The sequence below is a fragment of the Alosa sapidissima genome, chromosome 1 (assembly GCF_018492685.1).
Source record: "Alosa sapidissima isolate fAloSap1 chromosome 1, fAloSap1.pri, whole genome shotgun sequence".
Classification (NCBI taxonomy): Eukaryota; Metazoa; Chordata; class Actinopteri; order Clupeiformes; family Clupeidae; genus Alosa; species Alosa sapidissima.
The window spans coordinates 35,355,908-35,379,619 of NC_055957.1; the positions used below are offsets into that span (position 1 = coordinate 35,355,908).

The 23,712-nt window shown below is 40.2% G+C and overlaps 2 protein-coding genes and 1 long non-coding RNA gene across 5 annotated transcripts; 1 reads left to right on the top strand and 2 right to left on the bottom strand.

The window, feature by feature from the left end:
- Window positions 1-462: 462 nt before the first annotated feature.
- On the bottom strand, window positions 463-8,266 carry tmem184c (transmembrane protein 184C). Its single transcript, XM_042077705.1, has 10 exons — window positions 7,572-8,266; window positions 7,347-7,477; window positions 7,173-7,209; window positions 6,585-6,790; window positions 5,892-5,966; window positions 5,462-5,555; window positions 3,179-3,291; window positions 2,912-3,011; window positions 2,270-2,441; window positions 463-2,091 (listed from the first exon to the last, which is right to left on the bottom strand). Exons 1-10 carry the CDS (start codon window positions 7,686-7,688, stop codon window positions 1,799-1,801), a joined length of 1,338 nt encoding a protein of 445 aa, XP_041933639.1. The 5' UTR covers window positions 7,689-8,266; the 3' UTR covers window positions 463-1,798.
- Window positions 7,448-16,953, top strand: LOC121696468. 3 transcript variants are annotated; one of them, XR_006026318.1, is made up of 4 exons: window positions 7,833-7,907; window positions 10,999-11,127; window positions 11,710-11,834; window positions 16,820-16,953. It is a non-coding gene; the product is annotated as an uncharacterized LOC121696468 (long non-coding RNA). The 3 variants fall into 3 exon arrangements; XR_006026319.1 differs by lacking the exons at window positions 7,833-7,907; window positions 10,999-11,127 and adding an exon at window positions 7,448-7,528; XR_006026317.1 differs by lacking the exon at window positions 10,999-11,127 and having other exon boundaries at window positions 7,772-7,907.
- ednraa (endothelin receptor type Aa) lies at window positions 12,036-23,610 on the bottom strand. The gene is made up of 8 exons (XM_042077819.1): window positions 23,254-23,610; window positions 21,638-22,164; window positions 19,469-19,596; window positions 16,755-16,953; window positions 15,631-15,783; window positions 15,310-15,443; window positions 15,069-15,177; window positions 12,036-14,203 (listed from the first exon to the last, which is right to left on the bottom strand). The coding sequence occupies exons 2-8, from the start codon at window positions 22,100-22,102 to the stop codon at window positions 14,084-14,086; spliced, it is 1,308 nt and encodes a 435-aa protein (XP_041933753.1). The 5' UTR covers window positions 22,103-22,164; window positions 23,254-23,610; the 3' UTR covers window positions 12,036-14,083.
- Between the last annotated feature and the right edge of the window lie 102 nt (window positions 23,611-23,712).

Consider the following 23,712-nt stretch of genomic DNA (forward strand, 5'->3'; position numbering starts at 1 on the left):
CGGAATAGCTCAAGTGGCCTCAAGATATTTAGTCATGTAGCATTATGCTTAATCAAACCAGTGCTGCGAACCACCAGATTGAGGAGGAATGTTTCAAAAGGAGAATATTTTCTAAAATAAAATCATGAACTAATATCCATTAGGGCACTAGTATTTAACGGTCACCTATGTCAGTAATGTTAATTAAACCTAACCAAACAGTGATGCTCAGTAACAAAACAGGTCGATTACAAATCCATTTCCCTGTAAGATTTAATGTTTGACAATTGTTAGATAAGGCAATGCAACATAGCTGCACGTGATTACAGTAAACACATCACATTTGATATGATTAGTACTGCAAATATGAGCTACCAAACAAAAAGTGAGAAGATACAGTAGTACCTTGAGCACAACATGAGCCTTCAGCTATATGAGCAGCCTCTTCTACTAAGCTGTAAGTCAATGCACAGACTCTGGATGTCCAAACTGGTACATCTTCATTTATTACAGCAAACTGAGCAACAAATGAAGAGAACCTTAACTACAGGTGAATACACTAAATCTTTGGTTAAAACGTCAGTTGAGATGGTCCAGAACATATATTGTTAATGCAGAAAACTAAGAAATATGGAACCTCCGGGTTTTGGTTTTCCATAATTTGTAAAAACAAATAAAAAATAAAAAAATAAACATAAATAGCCAGTGGAATCGAGGGACACTTGGCTGTCAGTTTAACTTAAAAGAGGAAAGAAGGAAAGAAAACTGGGTTGTACATGCTCATGTATTAAACGAGAACTAGGCAGTATGCATGATTTTATGATAGCACCACATAAAAGGTGCAGGAAATAAATTAACTTTTCTGTGGTGGTTTGTAGAATACAGTGAGAAGGTGAATTTCATGTGTTCCTGTAATCTCTGCAATGTCTGTCATGAGCATGCAAACACTATTGTGGTGTACATTTGTCATGTATGAGTTCGCATGAAACAGGAATATGGCTGGCCTCCATTTATGCTTAATGTGTCTGCACTACATGTACGTCTCCCAAATATATATATTTAACCTCTCATCATGAATACAGTGTAGTGTGAAATCTGAATTGTAGACCAGGTCATCTAGTGGAACACACATGTATATGCCAGTGTACATACTGTGGATGTATGTTACAGTTAAGAGAGCGTATGGTGGCTTGAGAAAATATTAGCAGGTCCAGATTATCAGATAGTCATCACATGAAAAACCGGTCATGGACATCTAGCAACACACATAAAATTGTGATAAAACTGATAAAAACTAAGAATTCCATCAAATGAATACATTTGAATGTAACAAAAAGGTAACTTGGCTAACTCAAGATAAAATATTGAAACCATTGTTTGCTTCATGAGGACAACCCACACATTAACATTCAAACAGCTGTCTCTGAGATAAATCCATTAGAAATGCCATTTGTGGATTCTGCTGGACAGGATGTGCTTTGTTTCATATTTAGGTTTGTGTTGGTCATGTCTGCCAGAGAGCTGAGTCAAAGGAAAATCATGGTCTCATGTCAGGAGCCTGTACCCTCTGGCTTTAGTATGCATAGCAGTCAGTCACACACAAACGCCCTGGCCACTTATTAACAAGTTGGAGAATCATTTCAGAGGCCATTACTTTTGCATTAGAACTGTGTGTGTCAGTGAGGCAGACCTGGCACACACTAGCTACCCTTACAGGGTGTGTGTGTGTGTGTGTGTGTGTGTGTGTGTGTAAGCTACAGAGGCTAATGAACGTTGGCTGTTTTACTTTAGCAACTGTAGCAATCTAGCTGACAATTAGCTAAGTCACTGGAGCGTCATCTGTATTTAGTGACTCAGCAGAATCTCTGAGCTGGGTGGGTGTTATGTCATCCACATCACCGTCCCAGGCCGCGGTGCTCAGGTTGGCAGGTGCAGACAGTGAGTGGGGGGTAAGGGTGCGGCCCAGGCCCTGGTATCGGCCTTTTGGAGATGCAGGAGTGGAGGAGGCTTCAACTGGGTCCTGTGAGCCGGCTGAAAGCAGCCCTCTGTGCTCATCCTCGTCTGGCTCCTCACCAAAGTACATCTTCCGGGGCCTACCCATAACCGTTCGCCCTGACAAACAACACAGTTTCTGCTTAAGAGGGGCTTGTAAAGAACCACATCCTAAACACTACGGATATCACTACCATTATTAAAGAAAGTCAAGATATTACAGAGCAGGTCTATTCACAATTCTACGAGCTAAGTGTGGTAAACATTATGTTTGTCATGTAGGAGGCAGGACACTCACCAACGTTTCGTACTTGCTCGGATATGTCAGCTCTGATATCAGAGATGTCCCACATAGCCAGGAAGGAGTCAAAACAGGAGCCCTCCTCTGCCTCTTGGATATAAGGCTTGTAGGTGAAACTGAAGTGGTGTGCAATGGCTGCCAAGAACATCTCCACACAGATGATAAAGTCCTAAGAAACAAAACCGCAACATATTCAAGTCAAAATCATTGTCATTGGTGTGAATGTTGGGACATAATATTTCTTCACATTTTCTTGATGTCTAGTCAATTTAGAATTTTAAAGCACATCCACACCAAGAACTATAATTATAAAGACAGCCGTAACTACAAATATATGAACATTCACACAATTGTAAGACTTTGTAAATTGTAAATTGTAATTTTTTCTACAGTTGATGTATTATAATTGCCTGTCAGGTTTCTCAAAATGGCTCTGAAAGTTCTTCACAGCGATATCATTCCTTATATAGTTATTATAGTATGCTGTGTAAACATTGTTCTAACAAACAAATATCAATATTTGAAACTATTCTTTTTACTCTTATCATTGACAGTGTGGATAGATCTTTAGAGGATGTAGGCAAGGCCAAATTCTGTAATTGAGCATGTATATTTATCTACGTTGGTCTACATGCTCACCTGTAATCCAGTGGCCACAGCTTCAACACTGTCCCAGTCCCATGTGTGAGAGTCTGAGATCACCCCTGCTTTGACCAAGAGAGCGATGAAAACTGCTTGCCTTTAAACGAGAGAGGGGAATCATATTTAGAGCAACGCAATAGTTTGAGAGATTTACCTAAGCAACTTACTTTTGATTACCATTAAATCAGTAATGTAAATAACAAATTAAAATAATAATTTCAGGTATCCGGTATCAGCACTGAAATAAAATTCAGTTAGGCTCACCAGAAGGACACGAACACCACGAGTTTCACACACAGGAACTTGCCAACTGGTTTGATGGGGCTCAACTCCTCTCGCAGGGTTCTGTAGAACAGCACCAGACAATACATCGCAAACTGGAAACAGACAAGAAAAAAACATGCGTATGCTGTTTCAAGATTTGTAATTCAATAAAACTTGTTTGAAATTCTAAAGATCGCCGGCAGTTGCTTATAAAATGTAACAGGAAATGAGTAGAAGCAAGCCCACCTACAGAAGTGAGCTCAGACTACACACCAAGTTGAATAACATTGTTTAAAGGCACACAACCTAAAGTAGAAATACACTGGGTTATATTCAGTCATAATGTGTTAACAGAAGCAGTTGTCGCTCAAGCGGATAAGTCACTGACACACACACAATCTACTGGCCACTACCGAATCCCTCTAGGGTGAGGACCAGTGTGCACTCCAGGGCATGGTTCATTGCAGCCAGTGCTTCTGACAACTTGCAATGGTTATTCAGTTGTCACTAAGTGGTTATTACTACCATGTTGTGACTAATAGATATGATTTCTGCAGGAGGACCTCTTCAAATTGACCAGGAACCAGATGGGGGCACTGGTACTTTTTATAGAACAACTAGTTGGTCTGTTGAAAGGTTTTTAGAAACACTAAATACTGTTAAAAAAACTTGGGAAAGCTGATTCAACACTCATGCAACATACAACCCCAAAACAGAAAAAGTTGTGACATTGTGTAACATACAAATAAAAACAGAATGTGATAATTTACACGTCTCATAAACCAATATTTATCAGCAAAAAGGACATAGACAATATATCAAATGTTGAAAATGAAAATTTGGACTATTTCATGGAAAATATATGTTAATTTTGAATTTGATGCCAGCAACATGTTTCAAAAAAAGTTGGGACGGGAGCATGTTTACCACTGTGCTGCTTCAACTCTTATTAACAAAATTCTGTAATGTCTAATTAACAGAATTCTGTAAATGTTTAGGAACTGAGGAGACCAGTTGCTAGTTTTGAGAGTGAAATGTTGTCCCATTACTGCCCGATATAGGATTTCAGTTGCTCAACAGTATGGGGTATTCTTAGTCATGTTTTTCATTCCATTATGCACCTAATTTGACAAATCTGTTGCTCAAAACCATACATCATTCAGAATTGATTGTGCTTTGCCAAATGTGCAAGATGCCCATGCTGTAGGCACTAATGCTCCTCCACACCATCATAGATGTTGGGTTTTGAACTGAATACTAAAACAAGTTGGATAGGTTGGATACTTGGATAGGCCCTCTCCTCTTTAGCCCAGATGAGTCCATGATTTTCAAAAAGAATGGCAAATTTGGATTGGTCTAAACACAGGACCTTTTTCCATGTTACCTCAGTCCATTTTAGGCCCAGATAAGATGGTGGTATTTTCTGTATCATGTCTCAATACAATGTTGGCTGTTTTGACTGTTACAATTTTGGCTGTAGTTTTTGAATTGAGTATCAAACTGTGCACATAACCAATGGTTATCAGAGGTTTTCCTGAGCCCCAACAATTACAGGTCTGGAAACAGGTCTGGTGTTGATGCAGTGCCATCTGAGGTCCAAAAGACCACGGCCATCCAATTTGTTTTTCAGCTCTATCCCTTGTTTGCAAAGATTTCTCTGGATTCTCTGAATGTTCTAATGATATTATGTCCTGTAGATGATGAACTCCCCAAATACTTCACAATTGCATCTTAAGAAACATTAAAATTACATTGTTTCATCATTTGTGCACACAGGTTTACACAGAGTGATGAATACCCCTACATCTTTACTTCTAAGGGACCCTGCCTCTCTTGGATGCTCTTTTCCATACCCAATCGTGTTGCCAGTTACCCTAATTAGTTGTGAAATATTCCTCCTTTTGTTTTCTTTATCATTACACAATTTTTCCAGCATTTTGTTAGCCCCGTCAACTTTTTTTTAAAACATGTTGCTGGTATCAAATTCGATATTTTCCATGAAATAGTAAAATTTGTCATTTTCAACATTTGATATGTTGTCTGTGTCCTTTTTGCAACGAAATATGAATTTAAGAAAGTTGCAGATTATTACATTCTGTTTTTATTCACATTTTACACAACGTCCCAACTTTTTCTGTTTTGGGGTTGTATAATTTATTTGCACTTCTAACAGTGCACAATGAGGATTGCTTCTTTTGAATGAGTAAAATAACATGTACAGTCCATTTTGTACATAGTACAAATTTTGATATGATATTATTTGGACAAAAAAGTTTTTCTTACAAGTTGGGAAAGGTTATTAACAATAACCAGGTAGGTCCATGCATTCTTTGAACTGAAGTTCCCCTCATCATAGACCCCACAAAGTTGGCATATCCTGCAAAAGAGAAATTGCCAATCAGATATCAGTCAGAAGCACCATGAAGGCCCAGCAGATACATGGTTGATTTGTGTCGCATTCTTATGCAAAATTAGTCAAAGTAATAATTGCTCGTATAATCCACAACCTACACATAATAAACAGACTAGCATGACAAATCAGTCAAGTGCTTCTTTTTACTTTAGTTTAGTTTCTTAACCGCTCAAAATTGACCATTCTAACCCAATATAGACATGATCAAGCTGTTTGTGGTTTACTTGCCAACAGCAGACTAAGCCTTATCTAAATACTGAAACATGAAATCTGGGGCCGAGGGCCTAAAGGTGAACTTACAGTGCGATGACTGTAGTGACTGGCCTCACAACAGTGTACTGTAGAACTCCCAGCTTGCATCTGAGGAGCAGCACCCTGTAGAAAGACGAGTTATGAATGTGGAGTGAGATGTGGAGTAAGAAGGAGTTATGAGCATGACTGTGACTGTGTGTTATTATGCTCATACAGTGACACAGAAATTTGGTTATGGTTATGTCTTTCATGGTTTGGTGTCAAGAATTTTAATCCGTAACACAATGTTCCATGTCAAAAATACCTCTGAATTAGGAGCATGCATGTTTCTCATTAGTGGGTTCGCCTGACTAGAGTCTATTTAGACCTGGCTACTCTCACTGGAAACTTTCTACATCCAACCACATTTATGCTGTAAACACTACTGATGTTCTAAGTGAAATAACTGATTACCGGTATGTATTTATGTGCAACTACAAGGGAGTAGTCCAAGTTCTGTGTTCTCAGTTCTAACCTATTCTTTTTAATATCTGTTTATATGATGTGCTGTATCACCAAGTCAAATTCCTGTGTACTCTGTGCTCATACTTTGTATCTAAGTTCTGTGATGTGCATTAGTGCAATCTGCTTGCAACATATAAATAGTAGTTATGGACAGTAAAACCTACAGCATGATCTGCAGTTTGATGGGGACACATACAAAAGTTGTTTTGTACAACCAAATTCTGGTAAAGGACTCACTCTCCCATGGGCCATGGTGGGCAGCAACAGAGAGGTGGGAGGTGCTTCTGCTGTTCCTGAACCTCTAACATCAAGACCAAACTGGGGTACTGATTGCCAAGATAATTCAGCAGGAAGATCATGAAATTGTAGATGACATAGGCCTCATAGCATTCTCTGCAGGTGTCCACATATATAGCAATACCAGGGTACTTTAGCGCAATCCACTGAAAGACAGGAAAGAGTGAAAAGGATTAAACATATATATAGTCAGGGAATGGTATCAAAACTATCTATTTCATGAAGTGCAGGAAGCTCTCTACAATGGGCTTATATTACAGACAAGACTTGTGCGCACATTTTCATTATAAGTTTATTAATATGTGTTTTTGGCCTCTGTTTATAATCTTTAGTGTAGAAAGGCAAACATCTTTTTTCAGTCAGTGAACCACGTAATGCAGATGAGGATCATGTGCTTTCAATGGTTCAGTATCCAATTAGCAATGAGTGGGCCTCTTATAACTTCAAACAAAACCAACATGCCTGTACAGTTCTTATTAAGGAACCATCCAAATAAAATTACTTGTATCCAACAGAAAATATACTCACACTATCTAGACTGTAAATAGGAACCATCCAGAGTATCCTGCAAGGCAAAAAATCAGTCAGAGAAATAAGCTGGACAGCACTGTCTCTTCCATCCATGCCCTTCCATCATTTTATACTCAACTTGACATTATACAGGCTAAATGTTATATGAAGGGTGAAGTAGGCCTGACTGACCTGATGATTGGCTTCTGCAGTTCCGGCTGGGTGTAGTTTACCAGATGTTGTAAGATTCCCCATAGTGATATAGGTATGGTCATGAACACAAAAATACCTGCGATGAACCATGCCTTGTTGTGTGTGCCGACCTGATGAAAACAAATGGGATGAGACACAACCAGTAGGCTAGATATCCTCATGTAAGTGAAGCTACGCAATGACAAAAAGATGTTTCAGACAAACCTCTGATTTCTGTAGCTCCCATATGCAGAGTGGCAGTACCACAAGCAAGAGTAAAATATACAAGACCACTACCAAGGGACGGATCCACCGCCTCCAATTCCCACATGTGCATGGCATTATTGAACAAAGCTTATCTCCCAGGCAACTAACAGAAGGTACATTTAACGATAAGTTACCTGTTAATAAGTTGCAAGCTAACAATCCTTGCTGGCGAGCTAGTTTAGGCGTTTGACGCTTAACGTTAGCTAAATCGTTAGCAATGTTGCAGACGCATGCTGTTCGTCTACGCAATAGGTTTATTGAAGAAATATTACATTATATCTGCATTTCATCATGGTAAGCTTAAACCTATCAACGAATGAAGTCCGCAAGTCACCTTGCTAACTACCTAACGTTAGTCAGCTGATTCATTGTAAACAAATCCTGATCTCAGGCGCTAACGTTACTCCATTCCAGTAGCTAGCTAGCCAGCTGTGTGACAATGCCTGGACTAGCTAAACGTTTGCCAGACACTACCGAGGTTGTATCATAGTTTTGTCTAGCAAAGTATGGAAAAGGCCATTCCAGATCCCAGAAAATGATTGCTTTGACTGACAATGGCTCTTACTAAACTAGTCTTACAAGATGTAAACAAAGTTCCTCAGATTGCGACTAGCCACAAACTTCCTGTTTTCATGCCTCGCCTCTCTGAATCTGATTGGATGTGACCAATGCCTGTAAAAAGGGTTGTTTCCAGTCAAGATGTAGTCCAGATGTGTGCCTATGACTGTTTAACTTAAGTATATACTTGTTCAACGTTGTGTGTACTTAAAAACAAAATAAACTAAAAATAATGTGCTTCTTTTGTGTAGGTATTTATCGAGAAATCATATCCTGAGCTGAGCGACTTCGCAAACCCGGTAGCCTACGCCTTTAAACGTGAGACCGGCCTGCACACGTTTAAACACTTTAAACGTGAGACCGGCCTGCTCTCGACTGTATTTTGAACGGATGCAATGCTGTAGGTTGATGCTCCTACCAGGAGATGGCATCCCAAGTCCATGTCTCTAAATTCAGTGGGCTTTTGAGGAGCTGGAATTAAACGGTTTTAAAAATGTTATTTTGGGGAGGCTAACACATTCCAAATTAGTTAGTGTTAGTGTCATGATCTTACGTTTTAGGGATAGGTAATAAAATAGCTAGTCTACCACTCATTCACTTTGCAGTTGGCTGGACATTTGATTTGGGAAAGCAGCATAACCTTTGAAATAAATTAACTGTAGGTCTAGTTTTATTACTTTCTTTTTTTGTACTTCGTCTGTAGATTTTTTTTTTATAGAAGGGTAAGCCTGTAAATGTTTCTAATTAAGATTCCTAACACATGAGAACCAGTGAAAGGTAATTTTATAAAGCTGTGACCACAAATGAATAGCCTAATGTCTACACTATGACAGAAGCTAGGCTATCCAAACATATTGTGAATAGCCTATCACCAAACATGTTGTGAGCATCATGAAACGCAGTGCCTGATGATTGCCTAGCTTAGCCTACTATTGGCCTAGACACCCTGTTTTGTGTAGAATATTTTGTGTATCCCAGATATATATATAGGCCTTCCCTCAGTATAACGCTCCATAGAAATAGCAAGCTCATACTGTTAGATAAACAGTATTTTAACCTTTTTAGTACTTTAAAATTAGCCTACTGAGGCTACAAAATTGACCTTTTGTGAAACACATTTAATCTGATCTGATGTTTTCAGACACTTTTCTAACACCAGATTCAAGCTCTCATATCTGTCATAAGAGCACCTTATAACAGTTAGGCTATGTTTTATATGGTTGGTGGAGCCATAAGACCAGAATGTTTCTTCAAATATGATGAACCTTTATGCAGTCATCACCCATATTTAACACAATGTTCAGCTTGCTGTAGCTTTCTGGGAAGGAGTCAGCGTCCAACCCAGCCAAGGACATGTTCTTTAAAGTTTTCAATACATGAGTACAGACACATCAAGCATGGTTTGGGGATGATTGGGGAGGGTGTGGAGATCTTGTTTATTGATTTGGGGGTGTTCAACACCATAGGTGCATTTGTTCAGATGGTGTATTCATTTCACAATGGGGTGAGGCATAACTTTTTCCTTTGTGACGCTCTGTCATCATACTGCCCCACAGTCACAGAAATAGCTGGTTGGGCTGGGACAGATTGTTCATGAATATTAAATTGATCCTTTTGGCTTTTATAAATTAGGAATGCTCTTGCCACAATCAGGCCTCTTTGCTGGATGGCTGCAAGGGCCTATGCTACAAAATGGCATAAGGAGCCTCCCATGTTGGGGCAGGGAAGACAAACAGACATTCTGTTTGTGAAAACTGGAAACACATTTGTGCATTTGCAGTATGACGACCACTGCTCATTCATTCCCCTAGGGATAAGAAGCGATGGAATGCATTATTCCTTGATCCAAGATGAACTGATGTTTGTAAAGACAGAAGGAGACAAATAGCCTACATTGATTGGTTGTGGAAAATTCAAGTTTAAAAAGACGACCTTTGAAAGTTAAAGTAAATAAAAACTCTTGTAAACCTTTACTAGAGTCGTGTGTCAGAAAGTTTCTAGTCTTCTTATCCAATTAATTTGGATACATTTTGTATTCACATCAGGTTATATATAAAATTAGGAATTATTATTATTATAAATATTATTAAAATTATAAATACTTTCCTAATTTGATTAAATTTTCTGGGATAAATCAGCATGGATTCTATTCCCCAAATAAAGAGCAACCTGTATTTTCTGAAATCTCCTTGCAAAGGTGGTAGAGTCATCATACAACATAGACAGTACCAATAGCTGAGAAACTTTCCAGGATTTTTAACGGATTTGTCCAGCGGACCTGATCTTTTTGTGATCTATGACGTAAGAATGTGAAATGAAATTAGAACACTGTCACTAGTGCATTCCATTGTTGTGTGGAGAGTGCTTAAGGAACTTTAAGATAAGGTCAGCGCTTATCTCAACACTATGGCACGAGAAACACCAGGCTCAGAGTCAGTTAAGATCAACAAAAAAAATTTCTTAACTTAATGCAACAAACCAACTCATTTTGAGGGACAGGATGGGAGGCTTAATGAGCATTGATACAGGATAATATATACTTGATAATTGCTGCTAATTGTTGGTTTACAGTTGAATGTGCAGCCACCACTCTCCTTATGGATATTTTCTCACACTTCACTTTTGACATTTGAGATAAGTGGGACATAATTAGTATACATTGCAGGAAACCAAATTAAAGGAAGTCTGAGTCACTTTAATTCCCAAATCGGAACTGTGCTTATGCATGCTTACACTTGACTTATTTGTTAATTTTATTATCTTAGAGCTAAACAATACAAAGCCCTCAAAGAATACGTTTTAATCATTTTCAACTAAATTTTTATAGGTTTACACTGACAGTGAAGTGACCAAATGAAGGGTGTGATAGAGATGATGAGAAACGTCTGTCTCTGCAGCTATGTATCCCTGCGGTTCCCTGAGTGTGGCTTGGCCTGTCACACAAAAGCAGCCTTGGGTCTGTCTGAACTCTTCATTCTGTGCGGACTGGTGGTGTCCCTCCAAGGCCGTCTTCTGTTTGCCTTTGAGCTTTATTGAATTCATTGTTGGCAAGATAGAGGTTCCCACTAAATTTCTCTGAACTAAAATAATTCTCATTATATTTATATATTTGTTGTTGTACAGGAGCAACCCATCAATTTATATATATTTACATACACACACACATACATACAGTACGTACATACATACATACATACATACATACATACATACATACATACATACATACATTTATTAACATACCACATACCTATCAAATGTATTGAGTTTAATACAATTGGCCACTGAAAACTGTCTCTAAACCATAATTGCTTGAGAAAGGCAGTCAAACTGATAACATGCTCTTTTTAGCAAGGACATTAAGCATATCATTTTGGTTTGGGGAGCAATCACCAAAGTAACTTTTGGACTCTCTCTTGATGTCATTATGGTGCACAACTGCTGATCTGGAACAAATTCTACCAATGAAACCTGGCACATGTTAAACTAAAATCAGTTTTGTTTCTCTTTTGTTTCCCTGGACACATCTGCCAAACAGACTCTGGCACAGGCTGCACGAGTGTGTCTACTGGCCTGTATTCCTTCCTGTGACTGTGGGTAGTTCACATCCTCCACGCTGACCCTGCTGACCCCGCTGACCCCTGATGTTACACTGCCAAGCAGGTCAGAGTTCATTTTAAATCACTCCCAGACCAGTGTATCTTCCCAAAGGAAAGAGTCTAAGATAGAGTGATGCCCTCCAGTTCCCAGGTTGTTGACTGAGCATCTATATTACGTATTATTCACATACTGATTAAACAAATATGATCATTAAATCTGATTTTTTACCCAACTGTTAGGTGAAATAATTGTCGTACCATATAGCAATGTTCCCACTGTTTATTTGACGTGAACCCATTGTAAATCTGATGGGAAATTATAAATAATTATAGAATAATTATGGTCATAAGAAAATAATATAGATGACTTACATTTTAGTGTTTTGTGATATAAATGCCTGGTGATTAGACAGACATCTCAAACAGAATATTTGAATTCACAAATTCGACTGACACAAATTCATTTAACACTGCAGACTAAAGCCTCTTTCTTAACACCACACCACATCAAGTCAGAATATTAAAAGCATGTTCCAAAATATGGAGCATATACTTACAATACATGCACACTCTCAAACAAACTTGTCTATATCAAATTGTGTGTTTAAGTACCAGTTATATAATGATATAATGATGGAAAAACGCTTGTTCTTTATCAATCTTTGTAATCAAAGCATTGGAACATGGACAATTAAATCTGTGTCCTCTACTACAGTGATATTAAGAAATTATGGATGATTTCTGACTTCACAAGTCAGGGGACTTCTTATAAAAAGATGCTTCTTATAAAAAAAACTGTATATATTGTTAAAAGTGTTACACATTGAAGCATATATTACTTATTGCACCATTTGTAATGTCTTTGCTCATTATATTTGGTTAACATAAGTCAAACGTTAGGATTAATATTTACTGTAGCTAGATATGAATCTTTCCATAATGAATTTCATCAAAATGAAAGTATAGATATTGTAGGCCATCAAGAGTATATGACAGATATTAAGGCAGTAATACAGACATTTCATACTACTCATAAACAATTGTAATGGTAGACAATTATTTGCCCTCAAATTCACAGTGTAGGACAGAGGATATGTTTTTTTCTTGACTCATTTGTCATTTGCAATAATACAGGCCCCTTTCCCATAGCCCTTGACTTGAACTCAAGAATGGTCATAATGTTTTAGTTTATTACCCAAGTTTGTTGCTTTTGGACACTATCCGAAGGCAAGCTTTTAAATCTCTAACAAGGTCAAAAATCATTACCCTCAGTTTATTGCTTGTTGGGGACTGCAACATCTGGTGTAACTCCAGTGTTCTAGTTGGAGTGTGAATTTGGAAGCTTGGAATATCAAGGTCCTCGTGTTGAGAAGCTCTCACCATGAGGACCTTTTCGTTCATCAAGACGGGGGGGAAATTGCAGCAAAAGCTTGGGTTTGCTTAAGATATTTCTAAATCATTTTCACATTTATATAAAGTTAGAAACACTGCAGAGTATTTGCATGGCAAAAGAAACCCGCTTCAATCAATAGACAAGTTAATGACTACTATAACACCAAGCCTCTCAACATTTATCAAATGTGACGACCAGCGCACTGAGTAAATAGTCCTCGTAGCCCTAATTGCTCATGAAGTAATTGGTGGCCCTTTGCTCAGGCCCATCCAGAATAAGACCAAATGGTCAATAGAGGTCCTTGGCAAGTCAACTGTGGTAGAAAGCGATATAAGTCGAGTGGTTTAGTGATTGTGGGCCCATGTTACTGCAGTTCTCATTAGTTCCTTGATCCCTGGGACAGTCTCGGAGCAGCTTCATTGACACACCTTTTCACACATCCTTCCTCTGGCTTCCCATTGCTGTCAGCCGTGTGAAGACAACACTGTCAGGCACTGATTCAGTCATTTATAGCTTATGTACAGCTACATCCTGTTACCGCCCCCTTCCCACTCAGCGCTCTTCCTCCTAGGAGAGGGTCCTGGGAAGAACACTTGTGTGGGGACTGAGACAAACATAAACACACCGGCTCCATTGTACACGGCTATATATAAGTTCAATCCAGTCTTGTCTGTCTTTCAATGGCTCAGAACTGCTGCAAGGTCCTGCAAGCACGCACACACCAGCATGTTCACATGAGCCTTTGTGCACACACACTTGCTCACAGACACACACACACACACACACACACACACACACACACACTTGAGGCCTGCAGCTTCATGGACTGGCTTGTGGATTAGTGGACATGAGTTCACATTGTTTTGGCCAGTCTGCGTCGCCCCTTGTTCCACAGGCAGTATTGTTGGTGTCAGGCGGGCCTAGTCACTGTCCTTGCGCAGGCATAGGTCTGTGTGCAGGTTGTTGGGGCTCGTGGTCTTGCACTGGATGCTGTTGCTGTTCACCTGAGGGTCAGAGTGGCACCAGCAACACAGGCAGGACTGAAGGAGAAAACAGGAAAAAGAAACTTTAATGGCACTGAGATTTGATTGGAATTCTGTAGTTTGCATAGGTGATTTCCTTTAGAGGATATTTTGCCTCAGTATTCCCAATGGTAAAATGTTCAGTTCAGTGTTATAACAATAATTGCATCTATTCAATGTGATCCTTTTTCATTTTAACTGTACAGGCATGCATGTAGCATTTGAGTCTGTGATCTGTGTGTGTGGTACTGGGGATGATAAGGGTAAAGGTCATTGGAAAGGCATTACAGTCACACTGAGCATTCCCTCTCTCCCCGGGGAGAGGCTGGGGGCCACGCATGGCTTATCTCTCTCTAGTGGTATTCTGGCAGGGAGTTGAGCATGCAACCCCACCCCAGTAAATAGCTTCATAAATCATGTTCTGGTTTATATTTTCCTGTAAGTGTGTCTTCACAGTCATTTTCTGAACTTTGGGGAGCAGAGTAGAATGCGGAGAGCAGACGATAGCTAGGGGGAGTTATGGAGGGAACTACGTGTGAGTGAGAGAGGAAGATATTGGAGACATCAAGAGGAAGGCAGGAGTAGATGGGGTAAGTTGGGTGGAGTAGATGGGGTAAGTTGGTTGAGTTGGGTGGAGTAGATGGGGTAAGTTGGTTGAGTTGGGTGGAGTAGATGGGGTAAGTTGGGTAAGTTGGGTGGAGTAGATGGGGTAAGTTGGGTAAGTTGGGTGGAGTAGATGGGGTAAGTTGGGCAAGTTAGGTGGAGTAGATGGGGTGAGTTGGGTGAAGTAGATGGGGTGAGTTGGGTGGAGTAGATGGGGTGAGTTTGGGTAAGTTGGGTGGAGTAGATGGGGTGAGTTGGGTTGGAGGCGTTTGATCCTCACCTTAAAACAGTTCTTAAACTTCTTGCTGACAAAGTAGAGAATGATGGGGTTGATACAGGAGTTGACTGTGGCCAGGTTTATGCCCAAATAGTCCAAAATTAGGAGGAAGCTGAAACAATAAAAAGACCAACATTTTTACCAAAGGAGATGCAGAGTCTCTATTTCTTCTGTTTCTGTGACATAAATGCTTGGTTGTATTGGATTGCATTTGTAAACATTATATCCAGCAAAATCAACACACTTGAGGAAGTCACATCGCGATGTGTCATTTTCATGATAGCCCATCTTCTTCAAAATCCGGCTTAGATGCAGAGGAAACCAGCACAGGGCAAAGATCAGAACGAGGCAGAAGACAGCTTTGGCCACTTCTCGTCTCTGTAAGACATATCAGATGGTGATGTCTTTATCATATTGGAAAGCATGAGATCCCTGTTAATATACTAGATCTCAACAACACATACATTTTCTTTTTCAACTGACACCCTCCTACATATTAAAAACATGGTATATCAACTCTTGTATATGTGTATTCACAGCTGTCATAGTTTTGATCATATATTACCTGTTTTAAGTGTTCACTGAGTGCAATCCGGAGATTTCCATTGCGGTGATTGAGCATCTCAGAGGTCATCAGTGTGTAAAAGATGGCTGTGCAGGCCAAGGGTACACAAAAGTAGAACCCGAACAACCACCAATCCTTTGCTTCCGTGTAGAACTGCAGGTAAATAACACAACTGAAGTTAAATCATGAGGGGAAGATTTAGGATGAATACACTCATCTTTAAGTGGTACTGTATTCATGGGTTTCATCAGGTCCCTTTCCACAGGTGTATAAAATCAAGCACCTTGATTATCAATGCAGGCTGCATGGTGCTTAATTAATACACCTGTGGAAAGGGACCTGATGAAACCATGAATACCTTGGCTGGAGTCAAAAGTTGAAAGGTCAAAAGGTCTAAAGCTCCAGTTTTTCCTGTTTTCTCCATCACAGGAGAAGGAAACGACTGCATGCAGTAGAAGCACAGACTTGCACATGTCATTACATGTTTAAAGTAGTAGCAGCACAATCAGATAATGAAATGACTCCAAGACAGATGTGAGATAAAGGCACACGATAAGAAACCTTTTTAAAATGAGAAACTTAAAAGTTAGAAAATGGCTCTAATTTTGTATGAAAACTGCTCCCATATAACATTGTTATGTACAAGCCCATTAATATGGCCTGGCTGGAGGACCTGAGCCAGATACCAAGGAAAGGTAATTGTTCTGTACATACACTGATCCCAATCAAAAAGTGTAGAATCCGTATTTGCTAGAGCAGTAATGCTTCAGAGATTCAAAGGCAATGCAGCTCCAAAGAAAAGGCCCAGTGTTTCTCTGCACATATGGCTCTGTTTCAGGGAAACATACATCAGCTGGATGTGATTGCTCGTGTAGCCTGCAATCAATTAAAGTTCTCCAGGCTTGGGAACAAAGAAAGTGATCTCCGGATATGCCCAGTGCAGGAAAGAGAAAATGAGGCAATGCTACCCAGGTTTCTCCTTCTCTCATTTTCTGTATTTTCTGTGGTTTACAAATTCCAAACACCTTCTACTCAAGTCTGTTGAGAGAGGGCTCTTTGGGCCTAAGAGGTTGTTATAATGAACTGACTGTCATTTACATCAATGTCAAAAAGTTTTGGCTTACATGCATGAAGTTACTTTGGGGGTTGAGCATGCAGGTCCTTATGGTCTGGTTTCTGTATTCAAAAGTGACCATGTCGAAGCAGATGGCTTCAGGGACTGCAAGAAGGATTGACAGCACCCAGATGGAGAGGATCTCGATGGCAGTCAAGAGAGGGATGCCCACCCCCTGCACCCTGCTCCACGACGCTACAGCCCTGTACCTAGAACAGGAACACAGTGCAGGCGTTACACCTTCTCTCTGGTACCAAGAACACTTATTGTGTTAAATCACACATGAACACTTCATAAACATTATTCCCCCTGGTGAAAAACTGAAAATAAAAAGTACTTGTCCTGTAGATCAGTACAGTAGGCCAGTAGTGTTTAAAGAGCTAAAATACTGAAGGGTTTAATTGCTTTTATTTGTAAATAACAAAGCAGATAAATTAGAGATTCATCAGAAAGGGCAAGGATGATCCAAGACTCATGGAAAGTCACATTGTGTTCTTCTGTGCTGTAATATTTATGTTGCAAAATACTCACTGACAGAACTAATGTTTATTGTTGGGAAGAAGCCATTGAGCTTGCTTGCCAAACACACTTCTTGTTTCCTGTTGCTGGAAATCATGTTTGCCTGTTTGTATCATTAATAACATCTCTCAAGTGAATGTTTTAGTATAATGCTGCATCAAGATTTCATGTGGAAATATATATTTTTCATGACACATTTGAATATCCCTGCCGAACAACATTGTACCATTTATATTTCACCAGTGGTGTACCTAATTCTTTAGACTGCCAGACCATGGAAGAAGACATAACAGTCATGACAGCCTTATGCAGGAATACGGAGATATGCAGAACATTTCCTTGACCTCATTTTGAATACAAATTAGGACCATCTGGGTATTTGTACCGGTGATGTGAGGTGAGCCATTGTCATGATGAAGCCTTGTGAAGCCCTGCAGACTTGTGAGGACCTTCTGTGCTTTCTGCTCAAAAGTTTTATTTTTCATCTACTTTACACTAGCAATGCTCCACAAGAAGCCAAAGACACAGATTACTCCTCTTTGTCACTTTAGTTTCTCACTATGCATCATCTTTAGTTTTTCTTTGTGTTTCTCAAGAATATTCTGTATGGTAGGACATTTTTAAAGCAAACCAAAATGATCATATCAGAGATAACTGTAAATAACATCTAAATCTAAGACTTAGGGATAACATTATTAAACACATACAAACAATGATTTCCTATCTGCCTGGGAAAAAAACTGAGATAAACAAGCTCACAGGTGGCCATGGAAAAGGAAGCTCCTCTACATCATGAGAGCTGGCCATTACAATTAACCCCAGCTCCTTCCTGAACAGTGCAGTAGACCGCAAACAAGGACTAACCCAGTCCTGCATCCTGTTCACATTCGGACAGGAATAAAACCGTTGACCTCTCTTAGGAGATTGTTTCCCCTTCAGAGCTGCAAGAGAGAGCCTCACCCTACTGCCCCTCGGAGAAATAAAAAAACTAAATAAAATGACCCAATGCCCAATTACCAATAAGATGACCATGCCCAGTTACCAATAAGATGCCAATGCTGATTGATAACTCAATGCTGTAATGCTACTTGTAATACTTATAATACTTACTTATAATGCTACCAGAAGCTCAGAAGCTACCAGAACATCTCTTACTTTAAGGACAAAAAGTAACGAGATATGAAAAAGTGGTGGGTAGAAAAAGCAAGACACATGTGTATCCCATCTGAGGCATGGAATGCAACCCTTAGCTGTGTCAGCATCACATGTTTCTAATTACCACAGGGCAATCAAGGCCTACACGCTAAGGATCCTCAATTTTGGATCTGCTCACAGGCCCCCACTTGCACCTGTGTCTTTCTGCTTCAAGCTCTTGGTTGGTTAAGTAAGGTATACTGACACTCTTGGTCAGTTAAGTAAGGTATACTAACACTCTTGGTCGGTTAAGTAAGGTATACTAACACTCTTGGTTAGTTAAGTAAGGTATACTAACACTCTTGGTCGGTTAAGTAAGGTATACTAACACTCTTGGTTAGTTAAGTAAGGTACACTAACACTCTTGGTCGGTTAAGTAAGGTACACTAACACTCTTGGTTGGTTAAGTAAGGTATACTAACACTCTTGGTTAGTTAAGTAAGGTACACTAACACTCTTGGTTGGTTAAGTAAGGTTGGTTAGGTAAGGTGGTTGGTTAAGTAAACACTGATTAATTAAGTCAGGTATGCAGAGCAGAAAACATTTTACTTGACTGATTTTGGAGCTTTTGAATCTTGTCATTGTATTGAGCTTTTTCATGTAAATGGTCATTTGTGTTAACCTGACTCTCGCCAGATGAATTTTGTTCCGCCTAGCTCCACTCACATCCATCTGGGATCGCTGCCGTTGAGAGTGATTTCGGCACCAGATTTTATGGTAGAGCCAATCAGGACGCAGGGCGGGAGTTTCATAGATGTGACGTAACGTAGAAGCGACTGTGAGACTGTTCTAAGCATCACGGGTTGGCTTTGATGTGAGTGGTTGAAGTAGCACGTCAATAGATGACGGACAAGTGGCATATCCAATCATATGCAAGAATTTTTAATAAGGCCCAGCCTTCTGAAACACCACTCCAATGGATCAATCCCAGATGGATGAGTGGAGCTAGGCGGAACAAAATTCATCTGGCGAGAGTCAGGTTACATTTGTGTAGCAGCGGTCCAAACGTACCTGTCCACGCTGAGGGCACAGAGGTTGAGCACTGTGATCCCCACAGAGGCTTTCTGCAGGAAGGGCACCAGCTTGCAAAGACACAACCCAAATGCGCTGTCATTGAAGGGGAACTTAGCTCTGAGGAGCTAAAAAGAACAGATGACAAACTGGTTATTCACCAGGCAAATGTAGCATGTATATTTTACAGCTAATGGGATCATTGATTTGTTTTCTGAGATCCAGTGAAGTTAAAAGGTAAGCTTTGCCTTAATATGAATGCATCTTGTTTGTTTGAAGTATAGTCACAAAGGCAACATTTACAAAACAACATAATCAAGTCCATTAGCCTGACCAAAACAATTAGAGTTCTAAAATATCCATCTGAATTCATCAGTCCCCAATGTCACCACAGTTTAGAGATTTATGTCCTGTACAAACAGGAGGATCCTTTGGGATCTTATGCCACCAACTGTCGTCTCTATGGAAATATGCTTTAAATAGATGTAAGGTTTCTAAAAGCAAAGAGAAATGTGGGTTTGTCCTGTAGTTTTGAATAGAACCTCTTCATGCACCCAGCCCCTGTGTTTACTCCAAAGTAGTGCTTTTAATCATGGGAATCCATGGGAACTGACAGTCTGTGAGTATAGCAATGTCTGCAAAGAAGCAATTATGTCCTTTATAAATTTACTTTGTCATGTATTTGTGAATGTAGGTGATTGGAAAGTACAGCAAGGTAGACCTCTGTCTGCCTTCCTTTGTGTCTGTGTGTGTGTGTGTGTGTGTGTGTGTGTGTGTGTGTGTGTGTGTGTGTGTGTGTGTGTGTGCGTGCGTGTGTGCGTGCGTGCGTGTGTGTGCGTGCGTGCATGTGTGTGTGCGTGTGTGTGTGAAAGTGAGTGAGTGTAATGTTGTTGTTTCTAAACTTACTGGTATATCTAAGTATGTCATTATTAGCACTATTAGGACTAGAGAGAGCGTGAGAGACAGATATGGCAATGTTTATGCACATGCATGGGTGTGTTTAATTTCGGCATTTCCTCTAGACTTGTGTGTACCCATGATGGACGTCATTCACTGGGAGCTAAGCAGCCTCAGTGCTGCTGTCCTTCCCAAACAAAAGCATATTGTCCATTTTCCTGTCAGTGACGGAAAAGCCTCCCTTCTGCCCAGCTGTGAGTTTATTGTTTTGAGCAAGAGCACCTGTATCGGGGACTCATTTGAAATATGTGAAGAAGACTATAAAATATAAAAGAAGAATGGGGATTATAAGAGTATTTAAACATCATAATCACCCTCTCTATCAGTTCCAGAAACATCCCCCAAAGCTGCATGCAAAGCGTAAGAGACTTATGGACAGAGCTGGAGTCCCAGATGTGGTGTGAATTTGCAATCAGACATTTCCCTGAGGCCATGTCTGTGATAAAACCCTATTGGTTTGTTGAGGTCTCTGCACATTGTTGAGTGGTCTATTCACTGATAGTGGTAGATAAAGCCGTGCAGTTTGACCAGTGATAAAGTACCTCTCCATTCTGTAACCGCAGCTCAATCCCTGTGTTTATTTTAGCAGGCCGTCTCCCTGCTGCCATCGTCATGAAAAAGCCTCGTGACTAAGACAGGCTGGTCTAAGAGATAAGCTCTGGGTAGACACATGTCTAATTGCACACGCGCACTCTCTCTCCTCCTTCATTTCTCTCTGTAGCACCTTCATCTCTCCTTTTACTCTTAATGCTTTTCCACTTAGTGCTTTTCTAGTTGCTATTCATGTCTTTATGTTTTCCCAGTCCTGCTCAGGTTTTTACATCTTAACAATTTAGTCCATATAATATTTTCTTCACTCCCTAACATGCTTTTCTAAGTGAATGCCTTTTTATTGGTCCAATAGGCCAAAACCAAACTATCAATAAATGACATCGAGAATATGCTGGCTTTTAGAGACCTTTAGATTACCCCTTTGCAAATAAAAGATACACAGCCCTAGCTAGGGACTTAGACAGGCCAGGGAATGTCTATTATTAGATGTTTGATGTATCTGGGCTTTCAATTAACCCCTTCTCTCAGTTAACCCCTCATGTTCAACTGGGAAACAGCAACACTGGGAAACAGCAAGTCATTCACTATTTTAAAAGTGCAACAAGTGCTTTTGTGCATACACTAGTTTTCAGGAGAAATCGTCATATGAAAAAGGCCTACCTTGTAAACGGTGAGGGGAAGGCAAATGATGATGTACATGAGATCTCCTAAAGCCAAGCTTGCAATGAGAGCATTGGGCCCATTCCTCATGCTTTTGTTCTGGTAGATGATCCTCAGGAGTGTTGCATTTCCTACCATCCCAACGAGGAACACGACACAAGAGATGGCTGTGTTGATGTACCTGAAGCAGTCTTTGATACCTGTCTGGACAACCCGACAAGCAGGGGGGGGGGGCGACCGCCTTGTAGCGTTGCCCGACATCACTCCCCTCTGGCCGGCCACATTGTTCTGAACAGAGCCGCGGCTGTGTTGGTCACTGGACGATGTGGTCGAGATTGAGCCCAGGGCCAGGGAGCCGCGCAGCTCTTGAGTGTCTGAATCATTCATGTGGCACATTCCACTGCTTGCCGTGGCAGCTATTAGCAGCAACACATGTAAGGTCAAGAAGCCCATCGCGCTACACATTCCACACCACGATTCCCAGATATGATGACAGTCTCCAATACGTCCACTCAATCAAATGGAAGCTACGAAAGGAGAGAGTGAAAGGTGAGACATGATTTGCCTTTTCAATATAAAGGCCATGCAGAATATAATGACATGAATGAATATGTAAAAAAGTATTCATATAGAGAACACAAAGTTATTAAAGTAAACAACTAAAACCATTATTGAAAGTTTGACAACATGTCTGCAGAACAACTGCTTCCTTTTCAACAACAAAAAGGATTTAGAGGAGAGCTACAGATGGGGGATGCCAGTGCTGGTTACTGTCAAAGAACAGAACAAGACGGCTCTTCTCTCGTCAACACTCACACTACCCATTGACAGTGGCAGCCCTGCTAATACCATGCAACTCTGTGTTGGAACTTTGTTTTTCTCACATGTTGTTTTGACAATGCGCCCCTTGCGTGGCTTTCATCACTGTGGTTTCTGTTGCTGGGCATTCCATTCTGTTTCCAATTTACAGATTTAAACAAGTGGTTTCAGCAAACAAAGGAACATTGCAGCATAAAAGACAGGACTTTCTGTGGAGGCACAGGGGGCATTTTATCCCATTTACTCACAGCGACAGAAACATTAATGAAAAAGTCATGGTTATAAGAGTTGTAGGCCTCCAGTTACCTTCATTCAGTAACCAATAACCCATAAAATAGCACAATTAAAAAATAAAATAAAGTTAAGTAAACCAAAATAAATTAAACTTCAATTTTACTATTTTGTATTTTTTGTATTTTATGTGTATTGTTTTGTAAGTTTTAGATTGTTTAACTTTGTAGAGGAATGTGATTCAAACTACATAACTCACAAAAATAGCCACAATAGCCACAAACTAGATAAAGCTGAATAAACAATGCTCAAACATTAAAATACATCTAATCCAGGTAAAGTGACCCAAGTGGCCAAAGATCCACTACAAAGACAGTTCTTCTCATTTCGCAGACACATATTGCTGTTTAAACGTCCTGCCACCACCTGGTATACAAAACCTATTTAACTGTCAGTCCTTCATGTAGCATCACAGTTTAACTTCAGCCTTGCCACGACTGAGAGCCCTGACAGCACATAAACGGCTCCGTCTATAAATAATAAATGCCTTTTGGTTTTTCACCTACCGCTCCTAAAATGTCTGCCTTCCTCAAGATCCCGTCACTCAGTCAGTCATTCACACACATGTGGGGAAACTTTCGGCTCTTGCCCCCAGACGTCTGTGCGGCATCACATAAGTAATTAAGCAGATATCAAAGTAGTGAAGGATCCCGTCTGGGCCGACGGAGCTCTGTGTGACGGCAGAGAGGTGCTGCACATTCTGTCTCCAGCTTTTCCTGTGGAGAGTTGCCTTGCCGTGTGTGTGTGTGTGCGCGCGCGCATGTGTGTGTGTGTGTGTATGTGAGTGTGTTTGTGTTAGAGCACTTTGACTGGGTGGGAGTGCATATCTCCACCCCCTCCCCTTTCCTCTCCCTCCACAAAGATCCAGCCAGGAGGGAGGCCCCAGAGAGAGCAGCAGTCATCTGAGAGACACAAGCATAGACAGACATAGCACAGGATACATTCAGACACACTGTGATGCACAG